This window comes from Rhododendron vialii, chromosome 10a (genome assembly GCF_030253575.1).
Source record: "Rhododendron vialii isolate Sample 1 chromosome 10a, ASM3025357v1".
NCBI lineage: Eukaryota > Viridiplantae > Streptophyta > Magnoliopsida > Ericales > Ericaceae > Rhododendron > Rhododendron vialii.
This window is the reverse complement of record NC_080566.1, coordinates 32,167,117-32,191,451: the sequence shown is the minus strand read 5'-3', so window position 1 is coordinate 32,191,451 and position 24,335 is coordinate 32,167,117. Positions and strand designations below refer to the sequence as shown.

Below are 24,335 nucleotides of genomic sequence, written 5' to 3'. Positions count from 1 at the left end.
ACGATTTTTGTACAAAGTTTAAGGACATTTTGGTAAGTTCACACACGAGAAACAAAAAGAGAAATGTGGTTAGTAAATAGCTTGGGAAGTGTGAAAATCACTCTCATTGAAAAACAAGAGGCATTCCATTTCCCTATTACTATTAAAGAGACAGTTGAAGGGTAATTTAAATTATATATGGTTTGAGAGACTTACTGAAAGCACATACTCGTATTTCATGTTATATCTCATATCTCACGTTAGATCGCATTTTTTCTGAAATTTAGGTTGTGTTCTTGTAAATTTATTTGTTCAGAACTTATTTTGATTTTTTTTTTTATTTTTCGTAACTTTTTGTTTAGTTTTTCGTCGTAAATCTTCAAAAATTATGTACTAATGTTAAAAAAAAGTTCATTTAAGACCAGGAAAAAAAAAACAGTTGTTTGATATTTTTTTCGTCTTTAGTGAATTTTTGTTTTTGTTTTTATTTTTGGTCATATAATTTTTTATTTTTTAGACTCCTCTTATCGAGACGGATGATTATCCAAAAAATGTAATGCAAATATAACAAAAAATTATTAAAAAAAAATGAACAAAACACACAAAACGAACAAAAATAATTAAAATAAAGTGTACAACTACAAGAGCTTGTTACTAATGGGCCTTATGACCCAGAGCCCATCATGCCTACATCGTTAATTCATGATCCATAATGTAAATTCCTTCACAATCAAATACCCGCCCGCGCACAATAGCCCCCTCCACCACCGCTCAAAATGGACCCCGTTGACTCACCGGAAACCCTAACCACCGCCGATCCACCACCTCTCTCCTCCTCCACCACCGCCGACGACCCTCTCACCAGCCAATTCAGCACCCTCAACGACCTCTGCCCGGAGCTCTCCTCCCTCCACGACCTCGCTTCCCGCGGCTCCTACCGCTCCATCCTCGACAAGGTCTCCCGCGCCAGAAAACTCTCTCTCCTCCCCCTCCCCCACCACCACCTCACCTACCTCTCCTACAACGCCCTCGCCCTCACCAAGCTCCCCCGCTACGCCGACGCCCAGGCCGAGCTCGACTCAACCCTCCACCACCACCTCGACTCCCCGCACTACACCTTCCAATTCTACCCCGACCTATACCCCGGCCGCTCCGGTTCCTTCGTCCCCTTCGCCCTCCGCTGGATCCACGCCATCCTCCCCGAAAAGCTCGGTCAGCGCGGCGAAACCCTAGATCGATTGTACACTCTCCTAGACTTTGTGACCACCAAATTAAAAGATCTTAACGCGTCCTCATCCGCTGTTTCCGCTGAGTTGTGGAGGAAGCGCGAGGTTTTCGTGATTAATTCCATAATAAGTCAGCATTTGAGTCACAAGGAGTTTGGTGTGTGTTTGGATTTGATTGAAAGAATGGTTGGTCGGAGCGGAGAATTTGAGGGTAGGGACGCAGTTTTGTTGTCGAAACTAGGTTATGTTAAGTTGCAGCTTGGGGATCTGGAAGGGGCGAAGGGGGCGTTTGATGAGGTTGAGGGATTGGTGAAGGAGAAGATGGGCGAGGAGGTGGAGTTCAGGAACCTCGCGAGTAGGAACAAGGCGCTGGTTTATTTGGTCGGGAAGGATTACCTGTCAGCGGTGAGGGAGTACGAGGAGTGTATCGAGAGGGATGGGTCCGATGTGGTGGCAGTGAATAACAAGGCTATATGCTTGATGTACTTGAGGGAGTTGTCGGGTTCCATCAGCGTGTTGGAGAGCGCATTGGAGAGGGTGCCAACCGTGGCTTTGAACGAAACACTCGTGGTGAATTTGTGCAGCATGTATGAATTGGCTTATATTAACCACTCGGATATTAAGCGGACGCTTAGTAATTGGATTGCTCGAGTCGCTCCAGATGATTTTGATACGTCTTGTACTCGTGTGTGAGGTATTTTTGCTATTAAGTGCCTTTCTCATTGCCTCATTGTTTGATTACTTGTTAATGTCAGTTTCATTTGGATTTGGGCAGCGACCTTGTCTTAATCGTTTTTCATTTTCACTTTCTTTGTTGTTGTTTCATGCTTGCTTTTGCCTAAATGGTTGGGGTATATAATTTCTTTAGCATGAGATGAATTTTGTTGTGTATTGTTGTGGACTGCAAGTCGATAACATTAGACTGATTATGAAATGTAATGACCATGATATTGATGAGTTCTGTACCTACACCTCCAATTTTGCTTCCTGTAAAAGTGAAGCCATTTCGTTTCACGACAAGAAGTTGATTCATTCAAGTTTTGTGGATTACATAACTAATTGTTCAGCAGCTAGACATTATTGCAACCTAGGTTATCTGCAAACATCCAACTAAACTTTCGAAAAGACTTCAAAAAAAAAAAAAAAACTCTCAAAAAGACTAAGTTTAGTCTCAACATCATGTAATCCTGTCTTTGGGGTGTGCGTTAAGGTTTTCTACGGTCCGAAGTGAATTTTTTAGCTGTTTGGGTACCATGTGTGGTCAATGGGCGTATTACATGGTTATGGTTTAGCAGGGTAAAGATGTATAAACATTCTATCCATATCCACTGGTGTATTTACACTGATGAAGAAAGGGGAAAGGAATATAGAGTAAGAAGTGGAGCTTGCCCTAGTTGTCCATATTTGCTTATACCTTGCTTGGTTGCTTGGATACTGTAGTTCTATTCGAAACTCCAATCCCTAAGTTTTGAGTAGTTTATGTGATCTTGGTCCTCCCGCAGTTTTAAGTTGAATATATAGGTTGAGCATATAGTCTCCCGGATACCATTTGATGGTTTACACTTTGCTGAGTGGATATTACAAATCCATACATTCAATACACGATTTTAGTCTGTTGGATACCTCTTGATAGCTTACTCAAAGCATGCATTTCTGGTGAGATCCATCATGAAATGTTGTGCTTTTGGCATGATGTGGCTCGTTGGTGGTATTATTTCTTGTACTCGTGTGTAAGGTATTTTCTCTGTTAAAGTGCCTTTCTCATCGTTGATTCATCATTAATGTCATGTTTTTTTGGAATTGGGTTGGCTTGAGATGATGATCAGTTTCTTAATCGTTTTCGTTAATTTCTTTGTTGTTTCATGCTTACTTGAGGCCCTTGAAGGTACATTGATGGGGTATACCAGTTCTTTTGTATGGGATGAATTTGGTTGACAGTAAGGTTGTGAGCACTATACTGGTCATTACTTAATGGGCTAGTCAGAACAGACTATGGGTGATATGGCCCATTAGTAAGAACTCTCGAACAAAACCTCATAAGTTTGCATTTTTTTGGTTGTTTTGATCATAAGAGCCTCATAAGTTGTTTTTTTTTTTTTTTGCCACGCATTATACATCAGCGGGTGATAGGGGAAGTTAGTAAGTTAGTCCACAAGGTTGTCCATAGCCCTGAAACCACAAACACCCATGACGGGGCTTGAACCCTGGTCTCCCAAAAGGGGAGAACCAGGAGATGCCAACTGGGCTAGAGCCCATTGGCGCCTCATAAGTTGATAAGGCCATAAAATGACTTGGGCCTACGAAGATACAAGATAGTGCAGAAGAAAAACAAAAATGGAAACGATTAGGACCCTTGTTCATTAACAGAAAATGGTTACAGCCTAGGGGGATGTTGTGTAAAAAAATGCATCAGTATTTATGAGACACGAAAGTAGATTTATATCAGTGCAATTGCATTACAACGAACTTTTGTGGTATGCTATGTGAATTGTCCACTATCCAGTGAGCTATGGTTTGCAAAACCATTTGATGGTACATTTCTTTCTTCTATTTCGTTATGAGATAGGAGTATTATGAGATAGTCATTATACTTTGAATAATTCTGCACATCCATGCAGAATTATAGGGTGGGGGTAGAATGAAGATGTTGAGTCTTAATATCCATTTGGACAATTTTGGTTGATTTTTCCAATTAAGTCCTTCGGCTGTGTAGAATGAAGTTATAGGGTGGGGGTAGTTCAGTCTTATCGTCAGTTTTAATGGTGGGAACCAGGTACCATTCATGCACTGTTTAGTTTATTTCCAAATTACTTTACTAAGTTTTCTGTCTTCTTTACAATTCCGTTTGTGTCCTACAGAAAAGCCTTTTTTTTTTTGTTTTTTTGTGCATGGTATTTTAAATTTGAGCAGGGGTATTTTAGGGCTTTTCAAGTTTCGTATAGAAAGATGCGTGTACATCTTACCCTCTTCCTCTCACGTCACTTTCAGAGAGAGAAGAGGGGGGAGGGGGGGGATAGCAGTGAGCGGATCAGGTCAGAAACCTCACTTCCCTCTCTCATCTCTCGTCATATCTGGTCACGTCCCTCTCTCATCTCTTTTGGTTCTTCGTCTTCCTCATTGAACGCCCTAGACAAAGGTGAGAGAGAGAGTGCGAAAGGACAGAGGAGGTCAGCAATCAGGGGGAGGGAGAGAGAGAGAGAGAGAGAGAGAGAGAGAGAGAGAGAGAGAGAGAGAGAGAGAGAGAGAGAGAGAGAGAGAGAGAGAGCCTGTTCTCACTATTATCCCTACAGTGAACACGCTTGCCTGCTCCTTCACGTCTCTCTCTCCATCACATACTCAAGCAGACAAGCATCTCTCTCTCTCTCTCTCTCTCTCTCTCTCTCTCTCTCTCTCTCTCTCTCTCTCTCTCTCTCTCTCTCTCCAGCCAAGTAGTAGAAGCTATGGCCGATAAGGGAGAGGACCATCGATTGTAATAGATCTCGGAACGATGTACTTGTGCGTTGGAGTTTGGAACATGTTAAAGCATCCAACTCCAAACCAATTGGCAAAGAGTGGAGAGGCCGCCCAGGCTTATATACTAGTATTGGAGGAGATAATTAACCAATGTGGGACAAATCCCAACACTCCCCCGCACGTGCGACCCCTGACTCGCACGTGGAGAGGTAAACAAAGGATCCGGAACACACGGACCACAATGAAAGAAAGTGCAACTATGGCACAGACAAAGGGGAAAAGCCTCCGAAATTCTAGCTTTGATACCATGTTAAAGCATCCAACTCCAAACCAATTGGCAAAGAGTGGAGAGGCCGCCCAGGCTTATATACTAGTATTGGAGGAGATAATTAACCAATGTGGGACAAATCCCAACAGAACAAGACCGCATCGAGATTATCGCTAACAACCAAGGGAACTGTACTGAGCTTGAGACCTGGTGGAGGTGGCAATCGAGGGACCCCGTTTCGATTCCTCTTTCTTCAGATCTTCCCCTCCTTCGTCAACATGGCGGTGGCAGTGCCGGAGCTCCTCCCTCTTCTGTCTCTCTCAAGGTCGATTCTTTCTCTCTCCTCCCCCGGATCTAGGGTTTTCTGATGCCTTTTTACTCCAAATTCCCTCTCGTGCTCGGATCTCGATTTTATGTTTTCGTTTCTTGGTTTGATGTGCTTTGGATGCTAATCTGTAATATTTGTAGGTTTTGGTTATTGGCTCGTGTAACTTGGTGTTGTTAAGTTGGGTTTGACTTGTATGAATCCATTTCCGCTGAAAGGAACATATGGATTGAGATTTTACAGGATAGCTACAAACAGGTAGTAGATATATGGTTTAACACGGATAGTTGCACGAGTAATATTTGGCATCGCTTCAATAGTATTGATCTGATACTTTGAACGTAGAAGTATGAGCACTATTTTGTTGCTATTTCCGAAACCGGTTCCGATGGCTGTTCTAAAATACTTGTTTACCTGTGAGATTCTGAAAAAGGATCAATCTTTATGAAAGCATTTAAGATATGTTTTTGAATTATTGGTATTGGAAACGGCAACCAAACAAGGGCATTGTGTTTTCTCAAGAAGGTGTTGGTATGTTTCATATTTGACATCTTGCCATTGGTGATGTCTCTTCTGGAGTTGTTGCATTATTCTTGGTTAATGAGTGCACGGAAAGGAGATAAAGTTAATACAGCTTGGTAGGAGAAGACTATGTATTCTAAAACGAGTTCGGATACCATGTCCTTTGAAAGTGAATTAGATGGAGATTTGTAAACATTAATGTCCTAATTCTTGGCAGTGCGTTTATGGCATGTATCTGCTGTAAATATGGACAGACATCATTTTTGTGGGCTGTAGGTGGGCATGAAGTTAGCATGAGATTGCCCATAAAGATACTACATACATGGAAAGCTTCTTCCAAGAGATTTTATTCAAGAAGGGGATTACACTCTTGGGCCTTGTGTAGCCCTTTTTTTTTTTCTTTCTTCAGTAGTATTGTACTGATACTTAGAAGTCTATAGGCACCGCTCTACTTTATTGGTATTTCCAAAATCAGCTCTGGTGACTTTTCTCAAAACTTGTTTTTCGTTGAGATTCTGATAAAAGGACCAATTTTTATCGAAGCATTGAAGAGATACTTTTGAATTCTTGAAAATGAAATGACAACCAAATGTGGCCATTTTGTTTTCTGAAGTAGTGATTGCCTTATTGGAATGTTTCATATTGGATATCTGTCCATAGGTGATGTTTCTGGAGTTATTCCAGTATTCTTGGTTCATGAGTATGTGGAAAGGAGACAGAGAATACAGGTTTTTAGAACACCAAGAATTTTCAATAAATTCGGATATGATTTCCTTTGGAGGGAATGAGATGGAAGCTTTTAGACTCAAATGTCCTGATTCTTGGCAGTGCGCTTAAGGTGTGTTTCTGCTGTAAATATGAACATACAGTATTATATAGGCTTTAGGTGGGCATGAAGTTAGTATCAAATTGCCCACAAAGAACCTACATACATGAAACTATGAAAGCCTCTTCCAAGGGATTTTATTGTAGAAGGCGATTACACCGTTGTGATGTAGGTTTTTTTTCCGTAGATTCATTCCAATCATGATCGTCAAGCATTTACTTAATTAGTAGTTATGTTTTTTTTTTTTTTTTTGTCGTGATTGGTGGCATGGGATCAGTTCATGACCCATTTGACAGCTGGTGCATATCCTGTCGTAAGACTTGAGAGAATTTATCATCTAAGTTTTGTCTGACTATTAATTGGATTTAATTTTTTGGGCAAATGTTACATTTGCATTTTGCATCTTTAGTTTATTTGTCTCGTAACAACCATGGAGTTTCACTTATTTGCTTTTACAGAGTTCCTATTTCATGTTGAAACTTCAGTTTGATGGTATTATGGAAGTTATATTTCATGCATAAAGGTTTGCTGTTATGTATGACCTATTTGTTGTGCTCAACTCGTGAGTGTTCGCGTGTCCTCAAGCTTCCTTGTTGACTTAGGCTGTTATGACTCATATTCAGTTGTGCTATGTATGTTAGCCATGTTTTTTCATGCCCTCTTATACAGAGTTCTTGCATTGTAGCTCTCTCTAGGGATTTTAAAATGATGAATGATGTCTGTTTTGCAGGTTTGTAGAATTGAACTCTTTATTGGAACTTGGGAGACCTCCCAAAAATGACAAGTTGGCCATACTTGGAGACAGCATCCGAGTTGTGAACCAGCTGCGAGCTGAATCCCAACAATTCAAGAGACAAATGAGAAACTTGTAGAAGAGATAAAAAGTTGAACGGTTGGTTATATTTATGCAGCATTCTGTTTGAGTGAAGCTTCGCTCATTTGTGGTATCTTACAACATTGATTTCGCCATTTTTATACTCTTACACCATTGCTGAATGGGGGAACCAAGCGCTACAAAGCAAAAAGGGAAATCTTTTGGACTATATAATTTGCCTAAACTACTTTAACACATACATTAACATAATTCATCATGCATCTACATGAAAACCATCAAGCTTAACACATATATTAATATAACTCATCGCATCTCTACTCGCCAATAAAAAATAGACCATGAAAATTTACCGGGCATGTTATTATCGTGTTCACACGATGCCTACTCACTAGTATTTCTGAAAAATGAAGGGAGGCAATTACAGTATGTGTGAACCCCAGCAATGACGATAATAAATGGAGCATAAAAACTCTCCAACAATATACTTAAGGAATTGGATTGGACGGTTCTATTTGCCCATTTTTTGGCACACTTAGATAATCAAAACCTTTCAGTTCTCAGACCTTGTGAAGAACATTAGTCATGGCAAATATCATGTTGATTAGCTATCATTTGAAATGATTTCAAGATATATTGATCATGAAGAAACGTGTTTCAACACTGGATCGGAACCAACATACTTTTGGTGTAGCTGTTGTTTAAGATGAGGTCTAAAAAACAAATAATGAGGTCTAAAAACTAAACGATCCTTGTTATATGAGGTCTATAAAACTGAACGATATTTGCCTAAAGTGGGTCTAGAAAGAGCCCACTAAGACACTGGATAGCACGATCTTTGAGGGATGGGAAAGGACCCAATTCCTACTTTTAATTGCAATTTTAAGCTTGAAAGCCAGGAAAAAGAAAACTTCATAAACAAGGGGCAGTGAAATAAGGTTCAACCAATTGGGACTAGATTAGTTGGCTAGGACTATTGCATCATACTTAAGGTCAAGAGTTAAAATCTATCCACCTGTATGTGGGTGTTCTTTCTTTACAAGGGCTTTTCCTTTTTTTTCTTTGTTTCTACCATATAATCAGTTTATTTCTTATATTGGTTGAATTGTTGGGCTTGGTTGTCCCGTTAACTCTTGCAATTGATGTAGTATTCCTAGTTTGTACTTTGTACTTCATATATGATACGATGTAAATGATCTCTTCTATCGATTGGAAAAAAAAAAAAAAAAGGTCCAACAACAAATTTGTACTCCCTCCGTTCCTTTTTTTAAGTGTCATGTATTCCATTTTGGTTGTCCCTAAATAATCGTCCTTTTGTAAAATTAGTTGGTATATTTTCTATTTTGCTCCTAAAAGTAAATTCCCTTTTGAAAAGTTGATAAGTAAAAGTGTGATAATGATGTCTCCATAAATAGTAAGTATGGAAAATAATATTTTGGAGTTACAATTATGTTGACTCTTAAAACTGTGTGAAAGTCAAACTGTAACACTTAAAAAGGGACGGAGGGAGTAATTGTTAGCAATAACAATTTCATGAATTGGATAAAAAAAAGGCAGTTCCATGGTTGACTTAGCCATATAAATAAGGACAATCAATACAAGCAATGAACTTGTAAATTTCATGAAGTTTAATGGTTTTTATGTATGTGTGCGTGAGTGAGCATGAGTGGAGCGCATCATTAAAGCGTCTTTTGATAACACTCTAAGCTACTTAAATTCGTTAGATCGAGTATTGAGAGCACGCGCATAAAAACAAAATTTGAAAATAGAACGATAAATCTTACCGGAAAATTATGTGATCAATGTTATGTGGACCTTCTTGTGCCGAAAACAACCCATGGAGTCAATGGTACTGCACCACCACAAGACACAAGATTTTACTTTTTAAAACGATCTGAGCCTGACAATCACTGCTTAGTGCGGTTGGTCAGTCATTGCCTCTCCTTTGTAGAAGGTTTTGGGTTCGAGCCCCACAGGGGTAGGCCCTTTAGGGGGCTAGAGCTATGGATAGCTTCTGGTCTCTCCGTGCTAACTCTAACATCCCCACTAACTCTCGCTGATGTATATCGCTGTGGCAAAAAAAAAAAACGATCTGAGCCTATTATGTTTGGAGTTTTCCCTAGCTAGGCTTGGTTAAGGCTACATGGGCCACCCTAGCCCATTGGGCTCTTTACTTCGGTCAATGGGCATCGATGCTCTACTGCGATGGAGATTGCCAAGAACCAGACACATAACGTTCTTAGTTGACCTTTCACCACTAGCCAGAAGCAGGGGCGGGCAAAAAACCCAGAACCCGACCAATCCGACCCGACGAAGGGTTTCAAACGGGTCGAACATGGGGTTCGGACGGGTGCGGGTTTACTTTCTGTTAAAAATCAATTTTCAGTTCGGGTTGGTGCGTTACTTTCCCGTGGGGTCGGACCCAACCCGACTTAAAAAATCAGGCTCGCGGACGGTTCTTACACCTGTTCGGTTCGGTTTGCGGGACTAAAATATTGTTATCCGACATGATCGGGGTCAAAACCGACCCGTCCGACCCGTGCACACCCCTGGCTAGAAGTCAACTAATAACAGGTGATTAGTTCGATCCTTAGTTACATATTCTATAAAATGGTCTTCGCTCCTGCACTCATTCCTCGCTCTGCGCTCGCGCTCGCAATCTCCGTACTCACGAATTCTAATTGTTTGGTGGAGTTTTGAAAGACTCTTTGACGTTAGCGCTTGCGCATTGTGTGACTTAGGTTGGATCACATGTTGAGTTGTTTGGAATGATGGAAACTTGTAACAAGGATAGACCCCCTGTTGGGGTTAAGGGGTTCTGCTTACAAGGCAGGTCATATGAACATCACGCTGGATCCGCCGTTGTCATTGTAGAATTCGTCTCACTAGCTCTAAGTAACACTATGTGCGTACGCAATCGCAAATGCATAAGTGTCTTTCGAAATTATTATCAGTTATTAAAATTTTCGAGAGCGAGGATTGTTAGACTCACACATCACTCATCTAAGCCAACCAAACTTGGTTAATATAATCTAGATGTTACTCCACTTATAGCCAATTGATTTTAGATTAGAACCCTCCAAAAAAAAAATCTAACACAGTATTAGTATCAGAGCTAGGTCTTAGATGGCCTCACTTCTCGAGGTCAAGTCTCTGTCGCCCAAAGCAAAATCTTCCGGTCAGCTCAATTCGCACCTTCACGTGCATCTGGGCTGCACGTGAGGAGGAGCAGTGGCGGACCCCATGAATTATATGTAGTGGAGGCACATAATTATTCATTACTTTAAAATCACCATTCCAATTTTAAACATATCCACACATATGTATTCTCTGGTAGATTTTTTCATTTGAGTAGTGAAGTGGCGAAATACGTTTTTCAAAATTTTATTTTCATGTTCTGTTCTTCTTAAGCACTTTGTTTTTCATACTTCCTAACTTAATAGAAGGACCCAGATTTCCTGTAAGTGCAATTCGTCAACAAGTACATCTCCCTTTATCAATCAAAACCGTTCATATGATAGGGCTCGTCATATAAATTGTCCATTAAAAAATCGATATTGATTAGACTTTAAACTGAAACAACTCCATCGAAATACTTTTATTCAAAAAAAATACACGGTCTAACCATTTTTCGCACAAATAAAATGTTGTTATCAGTGTCCGATCAACTTGATTTTTTGTGTGGACAAATTATTTGACAATCTCTATGTTATATACGTCTTGGATCATCAGAAAAAGATCCATAATTGTGCGAACTATATTTTGCTCCCCTAAATCAAACAAGAGAAAACCTTAGTCGAAAATTAGTGGGTAAAAGTTGGTACATTTTCTATTTTACCCCTAAAAGTAGATTTTCTTTTGAAAAGTTGATGAGTAAAAGTATAATGATGATATCTCCATAAAAGATAAGTATGAAAAGTAATATTTTGGAGGTATAATTATGTTGACTCTTAAAATTGCGTGAAAGTCAAACTGAGACACTTAAAAAGGGACAGATGAAGTAATTGTTAGCAATAACAATTACATGAATTGTGTTAGGATCATCAAACACCTAAGCATGATAAACGAGTATAAACAATAAAGAAATCAACACAGAGATATACGTGGTTTCCTAAAATCGGGTACGTTTACTGGAGCAAGAGCGGCTGCTATTCTTTATTATCACAGTATGGAATAGGGTTTACAACATAGAGTATTTATACCTACTCTATTCTAACCCTAACCGGATTTGGTCTGCACCCCCAAATTACAGAACGCCTGGGCGTCTAGTTTCACTGGATCATCGGTGATGGGTCAGAAGCCGTCACTCCGCTACGCTCCACTCATTGTGCTTCGCTCCACTTGTTCCGCTTCGTTACGCTCTGGCATCTGGCATTCTTTCTGGAACTCCTTCGCATCTCTTTATACTTAACATATAAGCCACAGTTCTAACAAATTAGATAAAATAAATGCAGTTACATGAGTGACTGACTTGCCATATAAATAAGGCCAATCAATACAAGCAATGAACTTGTAAATTTCATGAAGTTTAATGGTTTTTACGTATGTGTGCGTGAGTGAGCATGAGTGGAGCGCATCATTAAAGCGTCTTTTGATAACACTCTAAGCTACTTAAATTCGTCAGATCGAGTATTGAGAGCACGCGCATAAAAACAAAATTTGAAAACGGAACGATAAATCTTACCGGAAAATTATGTGACCAATGTTATGTGGACCTTCTTGTGCCGAAAACAACCCATGGAGTCAATGGCACTTCACCACCACAATACACAAGATTTTACTTTTTAAAACGATCTGAGTATTATGTTCGGAGTTTTCCCTAGCTAGGCTTGGTAAGGCTACATGGGCCACCCTAGCCCATTGGGCTCTTTACTTCGGTCAATGGGCATCTATGCTCTACTGCGATAGAGATTGCCAAGTGTTGTGCCGAACACGAAATTGAGAATATAATAAATCAACAAGCGATAAACAAGAACACAAGGATATACGTGGTTCCGTTCAAGCACAAAGCAAGAACGTACTCCACGGGGAAAAGAGCAAGAGGATTCACTATAAACGGGGAGAGAAACAAAGAGCCGGCTATACCCGTAACTCTAATTGAAGCACCAAACAGATATCTAGGGACAAATCTCTGGTGGAACCCAAAAGGGAGACACAAACCCTTGGTGGAACCCTAAGAGCATAAACAAAACCCTAATATCTAAGCCCTTGAACAAAAGACCATAACCCTAGGAACCCCCAAGGTCCCTATTTATAAGAAAACACTAAATAAACCTAAACCAAATAGGAAAAGGAATCCTAGTCAATTTAGGAATTCTAGTCAATTTCCAACAAATCTCCACCTTGACTTGAATTCCATCGAATTCAACACTATAGGCAATCCTCTCCTTTAATCGCTCATCTCCCCCAAAAGCCCCCCCACGGGGCCATCACCAACGGCACAAACGAGTAAGGCTCAAGCACACCTGCTTGACCTTGTAAACGCGACTCAGGAAACTCAGCCGCACATGCCTCCAAATTGAGCCTCTATCTTCCAACGGGCACCTCCCACCCAACGCATCCCTCCCGAATGCACTCGAAGATCTGCTCAAACTCCACACGGAGTTAATTACCGACTCTACCACAGAGTTAAAAACCCAACACTGAGTCAACCTCGAATTCACCGATGAAGAACCCAAAGATGTAGCACCCACAATCGTACTACCATCAAGCACATAGAGGTTATTCGATTTTCGACCCTTCATCAAAACACGAGCACCCTTCAAAACCCTCAAGACTCCACCTTCAGCGGTATGCTTCCAACCCAAAGAGTCAAGAGTACCCAAAGAGATAAGGTTCCTCTTCAAATCTGGTATATGTCGAACACCAAACAACGTCCTCACAAACCCATCATGCATTCTGACTTTAATTGTTCCAATCCCAACAATTCTACAGGACATGTTATTCCCCATAAGAACTGTACCACAGCTGACCGATTCATAAGTATCGAACCAATCTTTATTCGGACACATGTGGTAAGAACATCCGGAGTCCAGAATCCATTCGTTATTCGAACAGACATCACCGACACTCACAGAAAGAACCATAAGTGAATCGTCGGAATCTTCTTCAACAATACCAGCAACAACCTTCTCTTCAAAATTATCCTTATTTTTCAACCTAGGACAATTTCTCACCATGTGCCCATATTTCCTACAGTAAAAACACTTTACTTCCTGATTTGTGGAACGAGAGCCAGAAACCCCTCTACTGCCATAATCCCTCTCAGAAGTTCTTCCTTGCACCATCAAACCCTGAGCAACAAAATCACCACCCTCACCGGATACTTTTTTTCTCAATTCTTTCGAATACAAACTAGACTTAACGTCCTCCATGGAAATCGTATCCCTCCCGTAAAGTAGGGTAGTAACAAAATGCTCATAAGATGTAGGCAAAGAACATAACACAATAAGGGCTTGATCTTCATCATCAATCACAACATCAATATTTTTTAAATCCATAATAATTCGATTTAACTCATCTAGATGGTCTTTTACGGGCGTACCTTCCCTCATACGAAACGTATAAAGGCGCTGCTTCAAATACAACCGGTTGGTAAGAGACTTCGTCATATAGATGCTTTCCAACTTCAACCAAATACCGGCAGTAGTATCCTCCTCCCCGACCTCGCGAAGCACATCATCGGCTAAACACAACTGAATCGAACTGAGCGCCTTCGCATCGAGATCCTCAAACACACTATCCTGCATATCAACAGGCTTATTCAATTTTCCTAACAAAGTCTTGTGTAATCCTTGTTGAACAAGCAAAGCCTTCATCTTAATACGCCATAAACTGAAGCTAGTGCTCTGCCCATCGAACTTCGCAATTTCGAAACGAGTCGCCATTGAAACGATCACCAATTGCACAATACGCAACAGAAAACAAAAGCCTCGGATTGAAACCCGGAGCTCTGATACCAATTTGTTGTGCCGAACACGAAATTGAGAATATAATAAATCAACAAGCGATAAACAAGAACACAAGGATATACGTGGTTCCGTTCAAGCACAAAGCAAGAACGTACTCCACGGGGAAAAGAGCAAGAGGATTCACTATAAACGGGGAGAGAAACAAAGAGCCGGCTATACCCGTAACTCTAATTGAAGCACCAAACAGATATCTAGGGACAAATCTCTGGTGGAACCCAAAAGGGAGACACAAACCCTTGGTGGAACCCTAAGAGCATAAACAAAACCCTAATATCTAAGCCCTTGAACAAAAGACCATAACCCTAGGAACCCCCAAGGTCCCTATTTATAAGAAAACACTAAATAAACCTAAACCAAATAGGAAAAGGAATCCTAGTCAATTTAGGAATTCTAGTCAATTTCCAACACCAAGAACCAGACACATAACGTTCTTAGTTGACCTTTCACCACTAGCCAGAAGTCATCATCTAATAATAGGTGATCAGTTCGATCCTTAGTTACGTATTCTTTAAAATGGTCTTCGCTCCTGCACTCATTCCTCGCTCTGCGCTCGTTCTCTCAATCTCCATACTCACAAATTCTAGTTGTTTGGTAGAGTTTTGAAAGACTCTTTGACGTTTGCGCTCGCGCATTGTGTGATTTAGGTTTGATCATATGTTGAGTTGTTTGGAATGATGGCAACTTGTAACAAGGATAGTCCCCCGGTTGGGGTTAAGGGGTTCTGCTTACAAGGCAGGTCATATGAACATCATGCTGGATCGGCCGTTGTCATAGTAGAATTTGTCTCACTAGCTCTATGTAACACTATGCACGTACGCAATCGTAAATGCAAAAGTGTCTTTCGAAATTATTATCAGTTATTAAAATTTTTGAGGAAGAGGATTGTTAGACTCTCACATCACTCATCTAAGCCAACCAAGCTTGGTTATATAATTTAGAGGTTACTCCACCTATAACCAATTGGTTTTAGGTTGGAACCCTCCAATAAAATAAAAAAACCTAAAATGGTATCAGTATCAGAGCTACGTTTTGGATGGTCTCATTTCTCGTGGTCAAGTCTCTGTCGCCTGAAGCAAAATCTTCCGGTCAGCTCAATTTGCACCTTCATGTGCATCTGGGCTGCACATGAGGGGGAGCAGTGGCGGACCCAGGAATTATATATAGTGGGGGCACATAATCATTCATTACTTTAAAAAATTTCATCGTCAACTGCAATCATACACCATTCCAATTTTAAACATATCCACACATATGTATTCTGTAGTAGATTTTTTTCATTTGAGTAGTGTAGTGGCGAAATACGTTTTTCAAAATTTTATTTTCATGATCTGTTCTTCTTAAGCACTCTGTTTTTCATACTTCCTAACTTAATAAAAGGACCTAGATTTATTGTAAATGCAATTCGTCCACAAGTACATCTCCCCTCGTCAATCCGAACTGTTCATATGATAGGGCTCGTCATATAAATTGTCCATTAAAAAATCTATATTGATTAGACTTTGAACTGAAACAACTCCATCGAAATACTTTTATTCATAAAAAATACACGGTCTAACCATTTTTCGCACAAATAAAATGTTGTTATCAGTGTTCGATCAACTTCATTTTTTGTGTGGACAAATTATTTGACAATTTGTGGATCGAAAAAAAAAATTTATTTCACAATCTCTACGTTATATACATCTTGGATCATCAGAAAAAGATCCATAATTGTGCGAACTATATTTTGCACCCCTAAATCAAACAAGAGAAAACCTTAGTCAAAAAAAATAGTATGGGAGGGTGTGGGGGCACGTGCCCCTGAATAAGTCCGCCACTGAAGGGGAGTGTTAGACTTTATCTCATATCGCTCATCTAAACTATTCAAGCTTTGTTAATATAATCTAGAGGTTACTTCACCTATCGCGAAATGATTTTAGATTGAAACCCTCCAAAAAAAATCTAACAAATATCAAGAAAGTGAGCCTAGGCCGAGAATTGAGGACGGAAGATCTTGCTGAACGATTATGTAATTAAATCCACGAGGAAGAAACCAAAAAAAACCAAGAACTATAGCAATAAAGTCTACCCATACAAACCCAGCATAAGAGTATCCACAGTGGTATAATCAAAATAAAAAGATTTATAAGGTTAGCAACATTTGTTCAAATTAAAAGAGCTCACATTGGAATAATCAAACTTAGAAACATCTTAGTAACTCATCAAATTTTGGCCTTTGGATAATCAAAACTACCAACATTTTGCCAATAATCAAATTTAATTGTCTTTACATTTCCTCAATCAAATACACTATCATTACACATAAACCTTCTTTCTTCATTTTTAACATGTTTATAACAAAAATACTTTTAAAAACAGTTTTTATTTTATTGCAAAAATAGTTTTTTTCCCTTAAAACTGTTTTTTCCAATTTTTTTTGAACAGTTTTATTTCAAAACAGTTTTTTTATTAAAACTTTTTTTCAAAAACCGTTCTTTTGAAAAAAAAAAACTTTTTATATTAAAAAACTGTTTTTTTTAACTTTTTCCCGAAAACTGTTTTTTTTTAATCAAATTTTTCAAAAAACTATTTTCTCTTTTTCTAATAACCTATTTTTATTAGTTTGAAAACTATTTTAAAAAAAAATTGTTTCTATGCCACAATTTCTAAATTTTTATAAGTTAAAAAGGCGATGTGGCAAGTTTTGGTTATTCAATTTTAATTGTACCATTGTGTATTTCTACATTGCTAACCTTAACAACCTCTTAAATAGATAATCAAAATTTTTTAATTGTTCCTTTTTGATTATTTCACTGTAGATGCTCTAAGCACCAAACCTAAATCTGCAGTTAACATTATCCCAAAGGCCAAAACATAGTTAATTTTACTATCTTTTTCAATAGTACTAGTCGTCCCTCCACGTTCTCTTCATCCTTCCAAGTTGTAATCAGAATCAGAATAATAAATGAATGTGGAACCCGCCAACCATATGCGGTCAATCAAAGTCCTCCATCAGCAGCATCTCCATTGCTAGTATTTTTTATTTTTGAAAACAGACAATCTCGTGTTTATATTGAACAAAAAATTACTCGGACGCTACAAACGCCCAAATCCCAGAACCCTCCGTTGCATAAGAAGACCTTAACATTTGGGTTATCTATATGGGTCGGGTAGGTACTCACCAATTCACTCAGCTTATTTTAGGCAAAGGGATCCAAATAATTTTGACACTCCAGGTATTGATAACCACACTCTAGTATTTGTCTTATAATGTTCATGTTACATGTATTTTGATTACTAGTAATTAACAGAAAAATATTGGAGTGCCAAAATCAATTACTTTAATACAGATTGATCGTATGTTCATCTGGTATTCGATTAAGCTAATTTTGTTACCCATACATTGTTCTCAGCAAGACTATGGAATGAGCGGTTCCGGTCACTATTGTGCCTACGACGATGATTCGAATAGTTCATCCAAATACATAAAAGCTTGCACAAAATTAAAAAAACGCTAATTTTTTATTTTTTTTTAATAAGGACGCGGAAACGCATCAATCACATGTCAAACCCTATGTGGATGACCTTTACGAATTAATTACAATAAATTGAACCTTGTGCCTTTTAATTGGTTCAACTATCACACGCCCTAAAGTTGGAACAAAGACTTGTCAAACCGAGTGGTTTTCGAAGTAGGATCCATGTGAACTCTAAATTAAAAAACAGAATCCCACGTACCAAACCTTCACGTGGAAAATGATGTTTTCTAATTTTTCTTCTATTATTCCGCTAACTGTATACTCCCTCCGTTCCTGAACGAGAGTCGTTTGGAATTCCAATTTTTTTAGGAGACATAAAATTATTACACCTACTTTTCACTATTACCCCTATACTCTACCTATTTTGCACCATATGTATTCAAATAAGAGGGACACTTTTGGAATTTTATCAAATTTCCACTTTTATTTTTGGAAAGGGACAATCATTTTGAAACATCCCAAAATAGAATAAGGGACTCTCAATTTGGAACGGAGGGAGTATATGTTTATTTATATTTATAACTCTGATGTCCAGACTAGTTTGCGTACACCTCAATTAAGGACTGGAGGAGCGCCGTCGCTCTTGTCTCGCTTTGATGATCGGAATCGTTCACTCATAGAGCTCGTCATGTACCAGAAATTAGCTCGATCGGATATCATTAAATGTCTCATCCGAACTTTATTATCTTGAAATTATTAAGTGTACCAAAAAAATAGTGGATTTTATCTAGTGTTTTGGATCCATTCGTTTCAAGATAATAATGTTTAGATGATGCACTTAATGATATCTGATCAAGCTAATTTTTGGTACAATTGTTCTACACGACGAGCTCTACGAAGTGAACGATTCCGATCATCGGAGTGGGACCGGAGCGAAGGCGATTTGCCATGCACAACACGCTCCTCCAGTCCCTCAATTAACCCAAGTCTTAAGCCTTGACTGCCAAGCCAACAGGTTTCTTACTAGATATTTTGGATATTTCAGTTATAAACTATAGTATTAAACTAGGCCTAATTAAGGGCATTGACTAAAATAAATAAGTGTTTATTTTTTTTGAATGAAGAGTGATGTATTGTGAGAGAATAAGCTGTCTTGTAAAGTAATAAATAAGTACTTGAAAAATAAGAACCTTAGCAGAACGGGACCTAAGTATGTAGTTGCAGTTGAAAAACCGTGTTACATAAAAAATAAATTTCCCCCGAACTAAGGTGGTGTAAATAAAAGTCTAAGCCTCCTTTATACACTGTTTTAGAACCACCAACTACATAAACAATTTTGATAAATAAACAGATGCTCCTCCCGTCCTAATTTGCTTGATCACTACGGGAAATCTCTCAATTTATTGAGTCAAAGCCTTTGAAAGTGTGCGTACATATTTCCAAACTTACCTTCTATTTTCGAAAGTGAATAAACAGTTTAAGAGAGTCTAAAATAGAATGTTGAGCAAACAAATCGGGAAGGAGGGAATAACTTGAAAAAACAATGAAATATAATACTATTCAACTTGAATAAACACTTGCCGTTGGAATGCACATGTCGATTGATATCTTCCAGTTTTTTTATTAATTGTTCCCGTTGAATTGGAAAGCAAAAAAACGCCCTAGTCTAGAGAACATGTGTCTGTTTTCACAAAGAAAAGGTCAAATGTAAAATGTTTAGAATTTGCAGGGACTAAGGTAAATAAATAAACTTCAAAATGGGTAAATTAAATTATCAATATTTTGAAAGGACCAATACTAAAACTTTAAATTGGCCGGATTAAATTAAATTATTTCAAAAGTTTGAGGGTGTCGTGATCCCGCCCCACACCTTTGGCCCGCCAATGCATCTACTTCAAATTAAATCACCACACGTGATTGTGGCATCGCATATCGTATTTAATCTCAAAATTGTCTCCCGTTAATTGCTTCACGTGATTAACCTCATAGGCAAATTCTTGGTTTTCACTTCATGAAATTCAATTTACATGTAACCCTAAACATGCATAGATTCGAACGTAGATCTTCTTACAAGACGTGATCGAGTCTCCCAACAAGACTACAAGAATTCCACATCTGATCCAACAACCGACCGTGTATAATTATTGATTCTAGATTTGTGAACATGGAAGTAGTCGCGTAGTTGGTTGACATATTATTACATATCTATCTCGAGAATGCGTCTAATGCACCATATCAAGTAGCCCACCATTTTCCACATTACCTCCTGGTTTTGTACGAATTAATCCATATGGAAATCCAAACACATGACTAAATCCAGTCTACTCAATCCGCGGCAGATCCGTGGGGCTGAATATTCCCAATCCCAACAGCACAAGAGTGCACCGGTTGTCTTCTTTATTTAGGCTCTGTTTGCTAACACCTATAAGTTAGCTTTTTAGATTATAAAAATAGTTTACACGGGGCGATTCCGAAGACCCCTAAAAAAATCCCCAAATCTTAATCTCATAATTTCCGATCAAATTTTGATGATTCGAGCCGCTCAATGTGTTCAGAACGTGATTTTAAGGGTGCTCGCGAGAAATTGGCAAAAAAAAATAATCGAGAAGGGCTTGATTTGAGCATTTTTTTTATTGAACCGTTCAATAAAAAACTGTTCGGATGAAGCTCTTTCCGGTCATTTTTTTTGCTAATTTCTTGAGGATACCTTTAAAATCACGTTCTGATTACATTGAGCGGCTCGGATCATCACAATTCGATCGGAAACTTTGAAGGATTTTTTTAGAGATTTTTTTAAGGGTCCCCGGAACCACCCGTAGTTTATAAGTTGTAAAAAAAGTTTAACCTGCTTGCTTTTATATACAAATTGTCTAGCCTGTCCTTCAAATTTGAGTAAAAATAACTATTCACTTTATGATTCTTTTGTCCATTCATGTTCTAACGTCTTAAAATAAGCAAAAAGAACAAACTTCAAATTATAGCTTAAAATCATATAGTAGCTTTTTTGGGTCAAATAAGTGATTATTCATATAATTGGTAACAAACATTTTTCATTTACTTTTTTAAGCAAATAAGTTAAATTATAAGTGCTAGTAAACGAGGACTTAATCGTAGAGAAACGTTTCAAACAATGACCAGCACAGAAGCCATGAATCAGTCTTTGATTTGTGGTCTTATCAAATTTTTTTTTTTTGTATTAGTGGACCTTACCATCCGTTAACCAACGAATCTCTCTAGATGTACTAGCGTCGTTTCCGTTCGATGCACAGGACAAACGACAAATTTTGTGTGAGCTCAATATTTTGTAGCAGAATCACACAAATATTTTGTCTTGTGCATCGAACGAGAATGGCGCTAATTGATAGAAAAGGAATCCGGGGTGCATGCTGTCCCTCAAGAACAACATGAGCGTTGGAACATAGAATAAATTTTTCCTCTCTCTCTTCCCCTCCCCCACTCCCACGTTCCCTCTCTCTCTCTCTCTCTCTCTCTCTCTCTCTCTCTCTCTCTCTCTCTCTCTCTCTCTCTCTCTCTCTCTCTCTCTCTCTCTCTCTCTCCACTCCCAGTTTTTTCTCTCTTTCATTTTTTTTTTATTAAAAAAACTCTAAATTCTATGAATTTAGGATTAAGGGTTGGGAGCCTTTTGACTTCAACTACATTCCTATAGTATATTTATAGATTCTCTGAATTTTAATTTATATCCAAACTTGAAAAACAAAAATCAGAATTCAGGTTAATACTAAACGACGGACCTATGGAGGGGCGGACGGAAGGGCGTGCCGCAACTCCAAATATTCTTTTTAATGATACTACTAATTAATTAATTTTTTCATTCAGGTTAATTAAGAAAAGTTTTCAATAAGATTGGTCACTGCGAGTTCTTTGAATGAAATAAATAATTCGATTGGACAAAACTCCTTGTAATTCTAAGTTATCAACAATTTCTATGCTTTGGTTGGAACACTTTTTGAAATTTTTTTTGTAAAAGTAGTAGGGATAATAAGTGGAAAGAGATAAAAAAAGAAATGATTGGAAGTAAGGAGAATCTTTTGAAAAATGCTTTTCAAAAAGAGAACCAAACAAAGCAAAAGTCAGTAAAATAAAATGATTGCTATGTACGTATAATTATACACAAACTTAGATCTACCAAGTAGTAATATATATCTAAACCTAAAATATATATTTTTGTCAATGTAAAATACACTGGTACAACTCCCACTATCAGTGGTAGAGCCAAGATTAGGACTCCAGGAGGCCGGCTTAATAGACATATATTTTTTATCAGAACGTGTACTTATTATATTATCAGATTTTTGCTTTTCAATACATTATATTTCTATATATATATTTAAATGATTCTAGCCTAATGATGTTAAAATATACCAATCATTTTATTTTTTTAGGCTACTTCAACTGTCACGTGCTTATTTTTTATTTGTAAAATAAATTGAGAAATGAGAATATAAAATAACTATTTTTTTATCAAATCAAACCAAAATTATTAAGATTATAAGTGGTTATACACGAATAATATTACGTATAATATTCAAAATCAGATATATACAAAATAAAAATTTTAAAATTCGGACACTCAGAACTCGAGGTCGGGGGACCGGGGCCCCTAGACCGCAACATAGCTCCACCCTTGTCCACTGTGTATAAATTCTGCGTCCGCCTCAAACCGTGTATTTTGTACTTGTGCATGTTTAAATATTACTATCTTCAGTATTAAAATACCATGGCCGACTACTGTCGGTGTCAAGTTGTCAACCCATATTTTCTTGTAATCTTGTTCTTTTTGTTTTTTGTTTTTTTTGGGATCCGGTAGGTGTCAACCCATATTATTTGTCAGTGAATCACATGTAATGGGACCGGATCCGGGTATGCTGCCAAGCACCCCTGTTAAATTGGTGTTGAGCGACATCCGGGCGTTCATCTCAGTATGAATAGCTCGGATTGAATCTAAATGCATACAGATTTAAATAGTTAATTGCTTGGTCAAGATCTGAGCCGTCAATCGCTGAAATAAACGATTGGATCGACCGCTTAACAATGGGTGTTTGGCAGCATCCCATTCCACTGGACCCGTTTAAGTAAACACGGGCAGAATCATATAAAATAACTTATAATGAGTCAAGGGGAAGATAGGCTATATTAATCTCGTTTTACAAATTAATAACCATTTATTTTTTTATCCGCCAAAACGCCCCTCGGGGCTCGGGCAATTAATAACCATATGAAAATGGTAGTATAACATTGTGTGAGGAGATTATGCAAGCAATTGGGGAACTAAGCAAAGGTTACAGAAAAGAACAAATAAGTTATTAGTTCCCTTATAATTTTCAATTGTCCTTGTTCTTTTAATTTTTGTAATATTGCGGAGTTTAATAATAAAAAATTGCCGATAAAAAAAAAAAGTTATTAGTTCCGTAGCTTTTATTGGAAAAATGCTTTCTGAAACTAAAAATCTAACAGCTTTGTGATTTGTAGTTCGAGAAGTCTTGTGGCTACAGATTTTGATGTACAGATTTGAACAAATATGTGTTAAAAAAAAGTTTCATGCAAGCTGAGTTTCATAAAGTAATGATGGCTCAGGGCTCCATGCAAAGACGGTTTAGACACAAAACTATCGATCCGTCGAAAATTCTTGCGAAAAAAATAACAAGAAAAATATCTAACAGCTATGCATAAGTTTCAATGCAAATCATAAACTAAAATATTCGGTCTAAAATAATGAAAAATAGCTCCAACCGGAATCAGGGATGTTGTGTAAGTCGCGTATGAGTCGTGTCGTTTGGTTATGGGGTACAACGTGAACAACTAAACGGTTATTCCCGTCATGTGCTCGAGCTACACGAGTTTAACCGGCCCCGTATTCATTCTGTTTAATTTTCTTGTCCTTATGTTATGTCATACTCATGTTCATGTCAAAGTAATCAACTACAACCCTCCATTTTCTTGTTACCCGAGTCGTGTCAATCATGTCGTGTTACAAGTTCTCATCCTATGCAAAACTCAGACCAAATCCATCAAAAATCAAACTCATTCCTTATTTAAAGTTAGACAAAAATTAAGATACGATTACATATTTAGGAATTGAATCTCACCCATAACTTAAACCAACCAACCCTACGGTCCCCATTGCCATGACTAGCAGCTGTAACGTTGCAGGACATGAGAGGAATTAATTAAATAGTAATAGTTTTTAGAAACTTAGAAAAATCAGATCTTCACGTGTATGGGGACCCAGCTCTATATTGCCAATTCCTGCTCCTTCTGTGTTTCAGAGACTAGCGTGTTATTTTGCTGATGATCATACGAATATTTTACTCCACTTACGTAGTTACGTGCATGGTCTTTTTCTTTTTTTTTCTTTTTTTTTTTTCATGTCCAGCTCAGCTTGTACGCATTTTAATTATAACCGGAGTTCTTAAATTAACGATCGGACAAATCTTTTAATTAATTTATCGAACTC

At 38.1% G+C, this 24,335-nt stretch overlaps 1 protein-coding gene and 2 non-coding genes across 3 annotated transcripts; all 3 read left to right on the top strand.

Moving 5' to 3' along the window:
• Positions 1-667: 667 nt before the first annotated feature.
• LOC131302442 (uncharacterized) lies at positions 668-7,568 on the top strand. The gene is made up of 2 exons (XM_058329101.1): positions 668-1,899; positions 7,330-7,568. Exon 1 carries the CDS (start codon positions 756-758, stop codon positions 1,896-1,898), a length of 1,143 nt encoding a protein of 380 aa, XP_058185084.1. The 5' UTR covers positions 668-755; the 3' UTR covers position 1,899; positions 7,330-7,568.
• On the top strand, positions 5,994-6,099 carry LOC131305804 (small nucleolar RNA snoR103). Its single transcript, XR_009193362.1, has one exon. It is a non-coding gene; the product is annotated as a small nucleolar RNA snoR103 (small nucleolar RNA).
• On the top strand, positions 6,605-6,709 carry LOC131305803 (small nucleolar RNA snoR103). The gene has a single exon (XR_009193361.1). It is a non-coding gene; the product is annotated as a small nucleolar RNA snoR103 (small nucleolar RNA).
• Positions 7,569-24,335: the final 16,767 nt, after the last annotated feature.